At 47.6% G+C, this 14,036-nt stretch overlaps 1 protein-coding gene across 4 annotated transcripts in view; it reads left to right on the top strand.

Moving 5' to 3' along the window:
• Positions 1-12,394, top strand: part of SMOC1 (SPARC related modular calcium binding 1) — a 138,615-nt gene extending 126,221 nt beyond the window's left edge. For 3 of the 4 annotated variants that reach the window (XM_049825888.1, XM_049825889.1, XM_049825891.1), the window contains 2 exons: positions 6,924-6,974; positions 8,941-12,394. In XM_049825888.1, the coding sequence (XP_049681845.1) occupies positions 6,924-6,974; positions 8,941-8,957 (68 nt within the window). In that variant the 3' untranslated portion in view covers positions 8,958-12,394. The remainder of the gene's footprint in view (positions 1-6,923; positions 6,975-8,940) is intronic. The other variant, XM_049825890.1, reaches the window with a different exon arrangement.
• Positions 12,395-14,036: the final 1,642 nt, after the last annotated feature.

The following is a 14,036-nucleotide window of genomic DNA, read 5'->3' on the forward strand; positions in this document are numbered from 1 at the left end:
CTAAAAAGACGTAGAGGGAGCAGTGCAGGGAGCAGGTACTAACATGTAGGAAAAAACTGAGTACTCTAGAGGTGCAGTAAGCAAGTTTGTGATGGATCTTTTTTAAGAAGTCATGAATTTGTGAGGTGATAGGTGATATGTTTGCTCTACTTCCTATTCACAAGAACTTCTAAATTAAGAAATAATTGGTAGCTTACCACTTCTCCAGCTTTCCCTTATCCTGATCGTGGGCGCATGCAGTCAGTCAACGAGTCCATGTATTTGCTCTCTGTTTCTTTCTCCATACCTTGGCCTCCAAACATCTGCTGGTGCTGAGGTCACTGTGGGTCCAAGCCCAGAGCTAGTTCGGAACCTTTTTGATGATGTACTTTCAGTTGTAAACTGCCAGTCAGATGAAACAAAACTTTTCATGGAAATGTTTATGTTTCAACAAAAGCTTTGCTGGAAACATTTTTCTGGTCTGGATTGTATGAGGAAGGGTTGGAGGGAGGCAAGGAAAGTCATTATTTCCCCTTGGTATACTTCATTACAAATGAACTTGCCTCAGATGTTCCAAATCCTGGTTGATTATCCAGCAGCATAAGGACTAAAATTAAGCAGGTCATCATTCCAGGTGAGTGTGCCTCCAGCTAGGCAAAGTGAACACTTGTAATGATTTTGAAAATAAAACTTAATACAAATTTTGTAGGATTTGGGATGCTGAGGAAAAAAAATGTTAAGGCTTCTGCATTTTTGTCAGTGTTTTGCTTTTGGGGTTGTTTTTGTGGCCAGTTCCATCCAAACATGGAAATAGTGTTGCTTGAAGGAAGCACAGGGCATAGATAAATCAGCACTGTTATATGCCTCTTGGGCACTGAATAGTCTAAATAAATAAGATTTATGTGGGAGGATTCAGCTGGGATATTCATAAGGACAAAAACTAAACCTGAGATCTCTCCAGCTTAGGATCAAATCTGTCTGAGATACCTAGTCCTGTCTGTCTTCCCCTCCTCAGCAGGTTCTTGATGCCTCTGGTAACCTAATATGTGGGTACTGCCAGCTAGTGGTTCTTCAGTGGGGAAAACAGCCATCCTGTCCACCGGCAACCCTTTCTCTTTTCCATCCTTATGATGACTGTCATGGTTTAACCCCAGCCAGCAACTAAGCACCACACAGCTGCTCACTCAGTCCCCTGCTCCGGTGGGATGATGGAGAGAATCAGAAGGGTAAAAGTGAGAAAACTCATGGGCTGAGATAAAGACAGTTTAATAAGCAAAGAAAAACAAGGAATTCTTTGACCACTTCCCATCAGCAGGCAGGTGTTCAGCCATCTCCAGGAAAGCAGGACTCCATCACGCATAATGGTTCCTTGGGAAGACAAACACCATAATTCCGAACGTCCCCTTTCCTCCTTCTTCCCCCCCATATGCTGAGCAAGATGTCATATGGTCTGGAATATCCCTTTGGTCAGCTGGGGTCAGCTGTGTCCCCTCCCAGGTTCTTGGGCACTCCCAGCCTCCTTGCTGGTGGGGTGATGTGAGAAGCGGAAAAGGCCTTGACTCTGTGTAAGCACTGCTTAGCAATAATGAAAACATCTCTGCATTATCAACACTGTTTTCAGCACAAATCCAAACCATAGACCCACACTAGCTACAATGAAGAAAATTAACTCTATCCCAGCCAAACCCAGCACATTCTCCACCCCTTATTCCATACCATTTATGTCATGCTCAGTTACCACACTATCCAATAGAACCTCATTAACCACATCCCTCCTTCCCATCCTTTGATATAATACCCAGATATCATTCCCTTAGTCTGTGGACCACCCCTGTAAAATATCCACGAATATCCATTGAGTTCATTTAGTCTATGGCTTTGGGCTACATCTGTTATGGTGGTCGCTCAGGACAGGAGAGGTGGCATGTTCGGTGGAGTTACTGGGCACCAAAGCCAGCTCAGGTTGGGTCACTGCTGCACTTGCTCTGCTTCTTGTGAGGCTTGTACTTCATTGGTTTGGATGGTTCCTGCTATAGTAATTCCTATAACATGCAACTCAAGTCCCAGGTTACAACAATTGAAAGGTATATCCATTACAATCTCTACCCTTGGTCCCTTTGGGCCAGGTTATAGGGTTTAACATTGCAATGAACTCCTTCCCTTGCCCCTGCACTGGCTTGGACTTACCCATGGACCGCAGTCCCTTAGGGCTGTACCTGCTCCAAGTGGAGCCTTATCTATGAGCTACAGTCTCTTCAGGGGGGTACCTGCTGTAGCATAGACTTATCCACAACCACAGTCACTTTGAGGTGCTATTCCAGCATGGCCTTCTCCATGGGCCACAATGCCTTCAGAGATATACCTGCTCCAGCGTTGCCTTACCCACAGCCACAGTCCCTTCAGAAGTAAACCTTCTCCAATATGGCCTTACCCATGGCTACAGTCTCTCCAGGGACGTACCTGCTCTGTCGTGGGCTTATCCATGGCCACAGATTTTGAGGTGCTCCACCCATGACCTCATGCACAGCCACAGATGCTGCAAGGCATACCTTCTCCAGTGCGGACTTATCCTTGGGCCACAATCCCTTCAGAGGTATACCTGCTGCAGCACAGACGTAACCACGGCCACAGACACTTCAAGATGTACCTGCTCTGGCATGGGCTTATCCATGGCCACAGATGCTTTGGGGTGTCCTGCTCACCTGCTCACCTGGACTCATCCACAGGCCACGGGCCCTTTGAGTTCACACTGGAGTTCAGCCTGTCCAGCAGCACAGAAGGAGCAGCGATGCCCTGGCCATCTGCCAGCCCAGGCACATCGCCGTTGCTGTTATCAAAATGTACCCAGGCACAGCAGTCAGATGATAAGCAGTGCAGCAGTACAGCAGGCAGCGTAAGCAAAAAGCAGCTGCTAATGAGCACTAGACTCTAATATACAGTAAGGCAAGCAAGCTCCATGGCAAGCACAGGAGCCTGCCATTTAATAGCTAAACAGCAATAACAGCTCTAAATTCAATCTAGCACATTCCAGTCAAACCTGTTGTTATCTTGAAGCCTTCAAGTCCCACGCTGGGCACCAAAAAGGACTGTTATGATTTAACCCCAGCCGGCAACTAAGTCCCACACAGCTGCTCACTCCCCTCCTTGGTGGGATGGGGGAGAGAATCAGAAGGGTAAAAGTGAGAAAACTGGTGGGTTGAGATAAAGACAGTTTAGTAAGTAAAGCAAAAGCCGTGCACACAAGCAAAGCAAAACAAGGAATTCTTTCACCACTTCCCATCAGCAGGCAGGCGTTCAGCCATCTCCAGGAAAGCGGGGCTCCATCATGCCTAACAGTTACTTGGGAAGACAAACGCCGTAACTCTAAATGTCCCCTTCTTCTCCCAGCTTTATATGCCGAGTGTGACATCATATGGTATGGAATATCCCTTTGGTCAGCTGGGGTCAACTGTGTCCCCTCCCAGCTTCTTGCAGAAGCAGAAAAGGCCTTGACTCGGTGTAGGCACTGCTTAGCAATAATGAAAACATCTCTGCATTATCAACACTGTTTTCAGCACAAATCCAAAACATAGCCGCATACTAGCTACTACGAAGAAAATTAACTATCCCAGCCAAAACCAGCACAATGACCTAGAAAGGGGCTGGGAAGTCAGCTAGGTCTGGTGGCCGCTTTGCACAGCTCTTGCCCCTCTGTTTAAACCAGATGTGTTTCTATCAGGGGCAACTCAGACAGAAAAATGCCATTCCTGGATCTCAGAATGGAGTAGGAACATAAAGCCAGCCTTTGAGGGCTTGCAAAAGTCTGTAAACAGTTTCTTAAAGTGGGACAGAACAGGCAGGGAGGGCTTGTAGCTCGGAGTACACCAGGAACAGTCTTTGCCATCATTTGATCTAGGATTGTCTGAGGAATTGTGGAAGGAAAACAGACTTATTTACAGCCTGTTAAGTTAGGATTCATCGGTGCAGTCTGCACAACCTGAGTTAAGGGGGGAACCATCTGTGATCATCAAAGAACAAATTTAGCTCTCTGCATTAGTCAAAAGGCAGGGTCCTTGAGTGGAGATGGACACGCACTGTAAAGCTTTGCTGGAAAGTTACTGGACCCAGGATTAATTGGAGTCCAGTGATCTCGGAGAGGAGGACTGTAGATCTGAGCAAGGCTTAATATTAGTTGTGTTGGCTGCAAAATGCTGGAGTTGAGATTTACATCTATATTCTTCCAAATTCAGAAGACAAAGTCGGCATTTTGTGCCTGCCCAAAGAGGAGCTAAGGGATTAAGCAGTGAAGAAATGTCCCTCTGCCAGCTGACGGGAAGTTTCCTTCTGCCAGTTCAAGATCCTGTGATTGCTTTGCCATCCAAGAGCTTGTCAGATGGTAGGTGTTGGGCACGCTTCATAGGCCTTGAGGACTTCTAGGGTGGAACCCAGCCTCTGTCTGTGCCAACAGCCAGCTACCAAGAGCACAGTCCAGAAACAGGATCAAAATGTCTTAATTAAAAAGTGCATGGGTGTGTGCATAATGAAACAGCATGTCACTTTCTACTGGAGCTGAGCAAATGCTTCAGAAAGAAGGAAAAATAGTGGACAATCTAAACATTTAATTCAGCGATGTTTGGGACCCTTCTTCTTGGTATCTGCAGAAGTAACTGATTCTCTGCGTGCTTGGGAGGCTTCTGGGAACGAGGATGCTCTGTACAACTGCTGTGCAAGCAGCTGTGTGGGAGCAGGTAGGAAGGAGCAGTCACCTGGGAAAGGCCTCTGGACCGATGATGGTAGAAAGCTGACAACGGTCTGAAAGGCTATGAGAAAACTGTAACAAGGTAGTGACTGAGTTAAAAAGAAGTTCAGAGTATGTGTAATTACAATTAGATTAGAATGCAAATGAGGTCCATTGGTTCAGTGCTTGGTTTTGTTTGCCTTGCTCAGATATCCCCCTTTGGAGCTCAGCAGAGGTGCTGTAGTTTGTCGCCTTTAATCTTGAGGAAAGTTACTGATGGTTCATAGCAATCAGGACATCAGTATTGCGTTGAGAACACAAGATAAGGCTTGTGGTAGTGTGTTTCTCCCCCATCAAAGATGAGAGCTTTGCTCAGTAAGTCTGAGGCATCGTTTCTGCCTATAGAAAGCTGGCGGGGTTTCCTTGGGGCTTTTGCTTTTGAAAGACACCTGGCCTACTCCACTGTGGCTAGAATTGTTACCCAAAGTAGTGTACTTGCGAGGCTGAGCAAATACTCTGCATTATGGAACTTGCTGAATGATGGGATGTTGCCCTGTAACAGCCAAGGGCTTCCCAGGTATATGTTAGTAACCGGCTGTTACAGTCTGCCGTATCCCTTCCTCTCTTTCACGTCAGCTTTATGCTTGGTGCAGTGTCGTTTTGGCAGGGTTTTGTCGTCTGTAGGTATACGTGGCTGGCCTGTGTTTATATTGAAGGCAGCCGGCTGAAGGCGACGCTCTCTGCCTTCGGAGTGACAAGGGTCGTTTCCCAGCACGGCTGCGTGGGACCATACCCACGGCAAGCACAGAGCCCTGCCGGCTGCTGGAGGAGCGTGCGCTGCCCAGCCTGGAGCATCCCTGCCGTTTCACGGATGCTCCCTGCCTTTCCTATCAGCTCCCGGCCGGCTCCCTGCCTCTTTCCGAAGACAAGAGCGTCTCATTCACAGCAGCGCGCTGTAGGCTTAGCCGCACTGGGTGCGAAAGGGCTTTTTTTGTCGGCTGCCTTCTCGCTTACCCCGGCAGCCGGGCGCAGCCCCGCAGAGCCCTCCAGGGCCCCGGCCCCGGGAGCGGCCCGGCTGCGGCAGCTCATCAAGGCCCAGCGTTTTTAGGCCTTGAAATAACTTGCCGCGTTTATACGCTTTCTCTTTTTAGCGCTCCCTAAAGCCGACAGGACGGGCTGTGCAACCTGTTTCAAATTCAGCCGCTGCCACCTTTCTTTCCCCCGCTCTTTTCCTTCCCCCGGTTCCGCTTCTGCCCTGCAGCCCACCCAGCCTCCTGTCCCCGGGGCTCCCCCCGCCTCAGCCCTGCTCTCTGACCCGCTGCTCGTCTTGCTCTCGCACCGAGCAAAGTGCGCTTTAGCTCCGAGCGTGCAAAGTACTTAATGTGCAAAGCAAGCTGTGCCATCGGGTCAGACGCACGCACAAATCGAAGATAAGTCTTGGGCTGGGCTGAAGCGTAGGGTGGCAACAGGCTTACTGCTTCTGGGGGGGGAGCAGGAATTCCCATTCCCAGCTAATCCCTCACCTGAAATCGGACCAAGTAGCTAGCAGGAAACGTGATGTGCTTTGGAGAGCTCCTGTAATCCCTGAGCCGCCTGTACCCAGGGCATGGTAGGAGCAGGTTTGTTGCTGAGGTGAGAACCCTTGTCGTGAGCTCCATCTGGTGTAGGGTGCGCCTGCCGGTACCTCATGACACAGCCGCAGCTCTGCAGTCTGTCCCTGCCCTTCTGCCAGGTGTGAGTTCAGGTCTTTGATTTTGGGCACCTGTTTGATTGTTTGGCCCAAGCTAAAGACTTAGTAAATTTGGGCTATCTGTATTGCCTACACCTTCGCTGTTTTCTGGCTGCCCCCTTTCTACATGACATTATTTTGCTTGCTGTTAGCAAAAACTGTTTTGGGAAACTTCATGGCACTACTTGCATCCTTCCTTTCTTCTTGTTCCTCCTTCCACGGTTTAGTTTAACCTTCTAATTGTTGCTTCTTGCCCACACCACACCTCTGGATTTCATGACATTCAGCTACTACTACAACACCAGGTATTTAACATCTCTCATCTCAAGCACATTAATCTGATTCTTGCATGTGAATCTTAAGGAGCGCTGGCAGGACTTGCTGTGTGCACACTCAGAGGAGCTCCTTTGAACCTGCCCTCCGGCAGCAGACAGTGGGGAGGCTCCTTTGTCATGCCACGGCATTTATTGCCTTTAACGTGGTTCTTGGATTTTACAGGTAGCCTGAGCAGTTTCCCCAGTGGAAAAAGACAAGGCCTTAACCCTTTCAGTGAGTATCTTGTCAAAATGTTTCCTTTTTTTCTGTGATAACCATGTGTCCTAAAATTCAGTCTCCCCTGCTCTCCTATGTTCACGAATAGCAATACAGAAACAGCTGGAAACCAAAGTTGTTCATAAGAGGTGTGAATATAATAATATGTAGCTCTGCTGCATCATCTCAAAGTCCAGCACTGTCTTTAGCTGGGGCGGGCAGTCCGTTGCTAAGGAATTAGAATAGGATACAGCAGCTATGGGAGGAACACTCTCCTACCCAATTCTCACTGATTCTAGCAAGCAATGATTTAGGTGATTTGTTGTGTTTACATTACATTTCTCCAAGGACAAGTTCCCATGAAGACTCTTCTCTGTCCCGGTGAAGGTCTGCTCTCCTCTGTGTTTTGTGCCAATGAATTCATCAGGCATGAAGAACAACTTCTGTTTGTTTTGCCTTTAGACCTGCTGCCTCGTGGTTTCATTGGGTGCTTCTCATTTTGGACTGTGAGAAACCGTGAGCTCTCCCCTGCTTATCTTTCACCTGCCACCTGTTGCTCTATAGCCCTCCAACATATGTCTGGTTAGGCTCCTTTCTGTGTTGAAAAGACCTAGGCTACGTATTTGCTTAATGACAGAAGTCTTCCCATACTTCTTGCTATCCTCCTTACTTTTCTGGGTACCTCATCTGGTCCTGATGAGATGGGCTGAACAGAGGACTGAAGATAAAGATCAGCTAAGCCTTATATATTGATGCAGTGATGTTTCCTGGTGTGTCCTCAGTTCTGAGCACATATTTGATTTTTGTCTGCCACTAAAAGCTGAGCGGAGGTATTCAAGTAATTGCATACTCTGGCTTCAACTTCTTTCCTGGTCACTCAGAGTGCTCAGTGTAGGACAGGTCATCCCCACTGCATTGCATGTATAGACACTGAAGTCAATCCACTGTTTTTATGAGCTGGTCATTGAGCACTGTGAGAGCCTTTGGCAGAGCTGTGCAGTCAATTTTAAATATGACTATCTGGAATAATTTTGCATTTGACAATACTCACCCCCCGTGGCAGGGCACGCCAATTAGCACCGATCCCCGTGAGGCCTGTCTGGTAACCTTTCTCCTTTCTGAAAATCAAATCCACGCTTCTGCCTTCTCTTCAGCATGTTTTCACCTGTAATTAATCCACAGAGCTCTCGCTCTGATCCCGTAAGAGCTTTGATTCTTTAAGAACCTTTGATGAGGGGCTTAACGAAAGCTTTCTGAAGAGACGAGCGCGGGGCTGTGCGCGTCTATCTGAAGCACCAGGCAGCACCCTTGCACCGTCCGCTGGGACACTAATAGCTCAGCAGGGTCCTGGCACCCTCAGCTCCAAGTACGCTGCGTCTCCGCTGCGGGTTCAGTGGCTTCGGAGGCTTCAGAGCGCCTGGTGCAGACAAGTCTCTGAAAACCACTGAGCAGGGAGACCGCTGCATTGGGCTGTTGCAGAGGTGGGGAGAGGTGGCTTGCCCGTGCCCTGCGTCCCTGCCTCCTTGGGGGCCTGCTCGCCTGCTCGGGCAGGAGGCAGCTGACTGTGGCTCACAGGGAAGATGGTGGCAGGGCAGCCTGGCGGCAGGAGGCTTCTGCATCAACCGTGGCAGGCAGAAGAGCAGAGGGAGAGATGTCGGACCAGTTGTTTCCCCAGCCTGCGTGCCCATTTCCGAGGAGGGGGAGGGAGAGGAAAGTGGTGGTTTATGTTTAAAAATACATCAGTCCCTAGGGCTCCGTGTGACTCATTCAACGCTTTTTTCAGCCAGGCTGTCTCGTTAGCCCCTGGTTGTTTTCAGCCTCACAGCTTACTCTGGGATCTCAGCCTTCTGGGGCCATGGCTGCAGCAGAGGCTGTGCTGTATCTTTATCAGTCAGGTGCCCTTTTGGTTTTAATTTGCCTTTTTTCCTCATTTTCCCTGCTTCTGTTTTGTTTTTTTTCCTCCTTGCCCACCCCACCCTTTCAGTAGGTCGCCTGGTGTAGCAGCAGAAGACGGAAGGGGAAGGCAGGAGCCAACCCAAAGGAAAGAAAGATCCAGCGACAGACGGACAGACACCTTGCTGCTTGTGAGCAAGCTTGCAGCATTAGCAACATCCAACGAAGCAGAAGTGGCACCCAGAACGTTTGCACTTTTTAATAATTGGTTTGGGTTTGGGTTTGTTTTTAATTGCTTTTCAATGCCATTATCTAATACTTTGGAGAGTGGGGGGAAGCAGGATCATGACTTTTTAAAATTGGAACAGCTACTGATGACGTAAAATTGAGTTCACTGGGACTCAAAGAGAATTTTATATACTGTATATAAATATATATGTAAATTGTACAGTTGTCTTGTACAGGGGTTGGAGTCACTGTTCTGTTCCTCCCTTTGCTTTTGAAGGCTGTTAGGGTTAGAGGAACACTTTGCATTTAATGGATTACAGTAATGCATTCATTTCTGCCACCAAACCATCATTCAGCTGCAAACCTTATCACCCCCATGCAAAAAGGAGCGAGTATATCAGCGTGACTTGTGCTTGCAGATGTGCACACAGTGCCCCAGGTACCAGGTGCTTCTTGGGAGCAGCTGAACCCCTTTTCTTTTCTTGCTGTGAAGCCCTGTGCAACTCACAGACAACTGGGCTTTTGAGAGAGCACAGATTTCACCTAAGTATTGGTGCACTGCACAGCTGCTTAAAGTAGGGATAGAAAAGGGTTGTATTAAGGACATACAAAAGTAGTTTCTGCACCTGTTGCAAGTTGGGCAGAAATGAATTGCAGATGCATTACTCTCCAGGCTCAGAAGACATGCTTAGCAAAGATGTGCCATGCTTCGGGGATCTAACGCTGTAGGAAGGACATGGGAGCTGTAGGCCTAATAAGAGTCGGTGGAGTGAAGTCTTGCATCTTCCTCTCTGACAAAACGTTCATATATATGTTGTACGACAATAAAAATAGAGAAGCCTGCTAAAAGCAGCATTAGCCTGCCTGTTGCTTTGCTCAAGAGCAAAGAACATATTTGTCAGTGCAGAAAGACGCAATCATGCTGCTGGTCCCCAACAGTCTGGTTGACTTATCTTTCAACACTGCAGCTTGGGCCATCCTCACTGGCGAAGGTCTGTCTGCAGTGACTATTCTTGTCTTCGGTGGTTATGAATCCCAAGCTCCTCTCCTGCACAGTGGTGTGCCTGCCTAGCTTAGAGTATCCACTTCACCAGATTCACTGTTATCAGTATTAATCACACTCCAGTGTCACATTACAATAACAGTGAAGGCTTGGATTGAGGAGCCTAGTGTTCTTGGAGGCCACAGGGGCTGTTTCAACTACCAGCAGTTTTTCCAAAGTTTCTTACTTCATCTCATATACAATTGTGAAGTCAGCAGCAGGGCAGGAACACCCGTATCAGCAGCCCTAGGTTTGGGCAGAGTGTGATGGGACACGCGGCGTTTCGCTTTGTGCACTTCGAACCACTGGCAGCACTTGCCTGTTCGTAGGAGGTGTTCTGAGCAGGCTCCTGCTTCGGACCTGGCGATCCTTGTGACACTTGGCTCTGGACCAAGAATCCGCAGTTGGAGATGACAACATGCGGTGCCAATATGAGATCACAGCAATGATGGCTTGTAAGAGCATTGCGTTACTGTAGAGACTGGGCTTGTCCCTTGAGACTTTGTTGCTTTGGTAGAGGATGTTGCAACACAGCATCTTCACTCTGTGGCATGTCATCGTGAGGATAGCATGAGATAAACACATCACAGCAGGAGTGTCCTGATGCAGTAAGTTAAGGCCTTGTTGACAAAATGGAAAGTTTTAAAAAAAGAAAAAACAAAAAAAATCTTTCCATAAATAACTGTTTAAGAGTAGTAATAACTCTTCTTCTGGGAAATAGATTGGAGCTAATTAAAGCATTTGGCGTGATTGAAAACACCTCTGGTAATCTCTGAAGTATACATCACACCACCGTAACATAAAGAAGGCGTCTCTTTAGCAACAGCAGATCCTGCTGCCGGATCTTCATAGTTTCTCACATACAATGTATGTGCTCTTTTGGCCTGCAAGCTCCCATCTTCTTGATTGCATCTTCTCGTTCTAAATGCCCAGGGCACATTTTTTGTGTGTTGAAATGATTTGGTTTAGTGTATAGTTAGAAATGTCCCTGTCACTCATTAATCCTATTGTAGGAGTAAAGAATGAATCCAGCTGTATAAAAAAAAATAAAAACTTCTCCTTTTTTAATACGCTAGTTTTAGGAATTAAAAGCGCTGGCTGCTGGATTGGTGTTTGGTTTGTTTGGTGTTTTTTAATGTATAGTTGCATCCAGCAAAAGCAGCCAATTGGATGCCTATAGGAGTTCTGTCAGCCCGCCACTGACGCTAGGCAATGCCCCACAAGATTGCGGGGGGAGTGCAGAGCTGCTAAAAGTCACTGCATCTTTTGTCTGGAAATGTCAGTAAACCAGCCAGCCAACACTCCTGCCTGTCACGTAGATCCTTCTGCAGATCTCTTTTTTCTCATCCTTGTGTCCTTCCCCTCCAAAAGGCCTGCATTCACATGTAGTTTGCAATATAGAATTGGGTCAGTTCTTCGAGGAAGCTAAACAAGGGGTGGCTGTTGATGTTAGCTTTGGTATTGGTGGGTATTCATGTTGCTATGCTAGAGCTGACCTTATGGTTGGATTTGGGTCCAAGCATTATATTGCTTTCCCCTTCACTTCCATGAGACAAGTCCCAAGTCCCCGCATCCTGACTCGCTGGGTTTGCACGGGCCTCTGAGCAGCTGCTGGCAACACTTGGACATTGGCATGCCAGACCCAGCCAGCATGATTGGGTAATGTCCGGATAGAGGTTAGGTTACTTGTTCTGGGTTTGTTGGAAGATCATGCAGATAGTACTGGTCCTGATTCATATAACCCATCCTCTGAGTTGTCCAAACAGTCTGTACTCATCAGAAGAGAGCAGTGCCTCAGCTCCCCTCTTCCTTTGTTGCTTTTATTGCCAGATAACTGGCCAGTCCACCTGGCTGCCAGGCCAAACATGTCCTTACCTGGCGGTAGTAAGCATTCTTCTGCTCTGCCTTGCATCAGTAGCGTCCTACTGAAGCTGGGTCATGGGGAGTGTCAGTGTTGTGCCTGGAAGCAGACCCTGGGCATGTCTCTCCTTATCCTTCAAGTCCTCCTGGGCCTCTCCAGCTCTACTTTGAATGACAGCTGAAAACAGCTGGGACAGAGAAGAGAACCAGGGCTCCGCAGTGCAAGTCATCTGCTCTTCCTGCCAGAAGCAAAAATCTTTCCTTTTTTTGCTGATCCTCCAAAGGTGTAGTGTGTCGGAGGGAACTGCATTACGGTGGGATACATCTGTGTGAAGGCACCGCTTTCCATGGCCTGAATTTATATTGAACTTACCCTGCCCCAGCACATTTCTGCCTATGGCATTGTTTGTTAGACTGAAAGGCATCTGTTTGATTTTGGTTTTGTAATAAAATAGATAACTTTTGCTCCAGTGTCTTGTGGTGGTTTCTTGTTGAGTCTTGATTTCCAGAACTTCTCTCTTCCACATAATGTTCTGTTACCTACACAGTGCCATAGGAGAGGGAAGGGGACTTCCCTGCTCGGAGAGTCATGTGTCAGTCTTTGGTCAGGATCTGAGGTCCTTGGATGTTTCTCTCCTGTGTGTAAGCCTCCAGGCTGAATTAAAACATGCCCCAGAGTGCCTCATGGTGGCGTGATGACAGCTGCCTGAATCTGTCCAGGCTGCTTAGAAAGGCTGTGAAGCTTCAGCAGGAGAGTAGAGTTGACCACAGAAGGTGGGACCCACAGCCAAGTGGGATCTCGTAGCACTGTCCCCCTAAACTAGGGGTAGAAGGCAGGCACCGCACCTCACATCTCCTCATCCCCTTTCAGAAGTGAACCTTCCTGCTTTACTTTTGCAGGTCATGCCTCACTACATGGGAGCCTGAAATAGTATCTTCCAGCTGTTGTCCAAAACCTTTTAATCCTCAGAGATGACAAGTAACAAGCTATGCTGCGAAGCTGCTGCTATTGTAAAACACACTTTTTCTTAGGCTGCAGGGAGGTGGTATTGATCAGAGGCTGCAGCATGAGGTCCATGACAGAGAAGGCCACACACCCTTCCCATCTAGCAGATATGACCAGTTTTCTCATCACTGTCTATGTCATTTCACTTGATCACATGTAAATCTCTTGCAATTAATAAGGAGCCAACTCATTCATTGCACATCAAAGGGAGGCAGTTGCAGTCCCAAAGGGAGGTTTTCTGCTTGTATAGTAGTCACAGGCTGGATTGTTGATAGATGGGCAAAGAAGGGCTTAGATGCAAGTTTGATGATGAAAGGAGAAAATGCAGGGATGAGTGACAGCCAGTGTGGATTTGTTAAGAATAAACTGGCAAACCGAGCTAATTTCCTTGCATTACCAAGGTAACAAGTTTGAGGGCTAAGGGAGAAGCAGCAGTTGTCATCTCCGGGGTTCTGCAAGACTCAATTAAAAATAGGAAGAGAATATTTTTTTTTTTTAAAAAAGAGCAATTCTTTGGTCATGCTTCCTGTTTCTGGGGTCAACATAAGGCACTCTGAGAGGCCTTCCCCCTTACCTGGCAGTGCAGTCATTCTGTAAGCAAGTCAAAAGAACTACGAAGAGCTTGCTTCTGCCTCTGCTTCCAACAGTGATATTTGCCCAAAGAGTTTTCCTTCTTCCCTGCTTCCCCCCCCATCTTTGACATAACTAACAAAATCCACATGCAGAATGCCGACCTTCTGACTTCTCAGCAGCCAGCCCTTACAAGCCATTTCAGGCAAAATAACTTGGCAACCCTCCAAAAGCTGATATTCAATTGGACAGCGGGATCTGCAGAAGTGGCGGTCCTTGGTTTGGAAAACACCTTGAAAACAAAGTGGGTTAAAAAAACCACCGCCTCAGGAACTAGGAGGGTAACAGCAAGGATTTTGTATGGAGTGTTTGCCAGAAGAGCCGAGGCTGGCTGCGTTGGGAAGCAATGATGCTTTCTGCCATTCTGTATCTGAGGGCCTGCTTACTGATTTTAATGATTGGTTTTGTTTTTCAGAGGTGC

The sequence above is a fragment of the Accipiter gentilis genome, chromosome 22 (assembly GCF_929443795.1).
Source record: "Accipiter gentilis chromosome 22, bAccGen1.1, whole genome shotgun sequence".
NCBI classification, from domain to species: domain Eukaryota; kingdom Metazoa; phylum Chordata; class Aves; order Accipitriformes; family Accipitridae; genus Astur; species Astur gentilis.